This window comes from Apis dorsata, unplaced genomic scaffold (genome assembly GCF_000469605.1).
Source record: "Apis dorsata unplaced genomic scaffold, Apis dorsata 1.3 scaffold_573, whole genome shotgun sequence".
Lineage (NCBI taxonomy): Eukaryota > Metazoa > Arthropoda > Insecta > Hymenoptera > Apidae > Apis > Apis dorsata.
The window spans coordinates 169,579-171,304 of record NW_006263783.1 but is presented as its reverse complement, the minus strand read 5'-3'; the positions used below and the strand labels follow the sequence as shown (position 1 = coordinate 171,304).

The following is a 1,726-nucleotide window of genomic DNA, read 5'->3' as shown; positions in this document are numbered from 1 at the left end:
AAAAAAAAAAAAAAAAAAAAAAAAAAAAAAAAGACGAACGAATTTCTCGCTCCTTCCCCTCCCCTTTAAGACTTTCTCAAAGGGCTGCTAGATTGGTGATCGTTCCTAACCTCGGTCGGTGAGCTCTGCTTCTCATTGACGCGATCCACGGTGATGAATGGCGTCACAGGAGGCGTTGTAGGTATCTTGCCCTGAGGTACCACCACCTTTTCGCAAATTTCCACCACCGTTCGTCGTCTTTCCGCAGGCAGTGCCTCTTCACCCACCGCCACCTGGTGTTTCGTGCTGAACGTGGGGGGCGAGATGTGTTTCAAGGATGTTAGAGGTGATTGTTCCAGGCTCGAAGAAGGCGATACGACAGGGATATTCGTGGTAGACGACACGTTGGAACCGACGGGGATCGGTATCTCTGACGCTTTTGGGAATTGGGGAGAGGATGACGATTGACCGGTTGATTGACTCTTCGCGTTTGTCGTTCTCGATTTCAGTGAAGGTGCCTTGGATGGCGAGGATGGCGAGGTGGGTGGGCTCAGAGAGGAGGTGGAACTGGTCGGGGAAGATTTCGTGCCTATAGTTTTACGAGGAAGCGGGGTGGGGATTTTGGATGCCGCTCTTGGAGACGTGACTGGCGTGATCTTCTGAACTTCTTTCGAGGTACAGTTCGAAGTTGAGGTAGTAGACTCTAGTTGAAGGTTCGTTGGGACGGCCGCCACCCTTGCGGGTGACAGAGAAGAGCTGTCCGCGACAGCAGAGTCTAACGAAACCGAAGACGAGCTCGTGATTTTCAGTGCCGAGTCCTCTTTCGAGGCGGTCTGAACATTTTCCTCGCCACCGAGATCGGACTCCTGCTCGTCCGCGAACAGTTTGATATTCGACGATATGGTGGCGGTGTTCGTTTCATTGAAGGACGAAGAATCTACTTTGGTCTCGGTGTGCTCTTTGGGAACAGGCAGCTTCGGTTTGGGAAGCGTTTCGGGAGGTGAACGTCGCGGAGGTACTTTGGGACTTTGATATATGATCGGGCGGCTCGTAGCAGGACAGGAGCGAAGTGTACTAGAGTTAGTAACCTCTATGTGTGCCTGCGATTGTGATTTGTTAGTCGACAGTTCCCCAGAAGTGTCAGCAGTACCCTAGAGAACCAAAGAGTTATTGGATAGATCGTACTACCTGCCATCCCGTTGCCAAACAACAAGAATAGTAGATTATCACTCGAACTCGCGATTGTTAAAATGTTGTTTCAGGCGCGGTCGTAAAGTAAATGCTTCGAATGATTTCACATTGAATTGCAAATCATATTTCTTTTCATAGAAAATTACGATTAAATAATTAACATTACTCGACGACCGTCCTTCACAAAACAAACTCGAAACCGGATACTTAATCATAATCGCGATCAACATAATTACTCCTTAATTATACCGACATAATAGAAAAAAAATCGTCCGCGAACGACAAAGCAAACTGAACTTGTAGTATCCCACTCAATGGATTCACTTTTTTACATACGCCAGCCAAATCGATATAACGACAACTAACAGTAGATTTACCCAGTAGAGAAACCGCCATGCAACACCGTCGTTACGCCTTACCTTCTTTGCCGTTACTGCGTCCGGTTGGCTGGCAGAAGTCGTCGAGATCTCGTTCACGGATACAGCAGTGCTCTGTTGTTGCTCACCGACCTTCTCGTTCGCCGTCTCTTCGCGGGGCTCCTCGGGTTTCTCCTCGA

General features: G+C 48.6%; 1 protein-coding gene across 1 annotated transcript in view; it reads right to left on the bottom strand.

Moving 5' to 3' along the window:
* The window catches only part of LOC102676570, a 117,579-nt gene that overhangs the window by 13,101 nt on the left and 102,752 nt on the right, over nucleotides 1-1,726 (bottom strand). The window contains exons 6-7 of the mRNA XM_031513065.1: nucleotides 1,590-1,721; nucleotides 111-1,130 (exon numbers count right to left, since the gene is read on the bottom strand). Of these exons, the coding sequence (XP_031368925.1) occupies nucleotides 111-1,130; nucleotides 1,590-1,721 (1,152 nt within the window). The remainder of the gene's footprint in view (nucleotides 1-110; nucleotides 1,131-1,589; nucleotides 1,722-1,726) is intronic.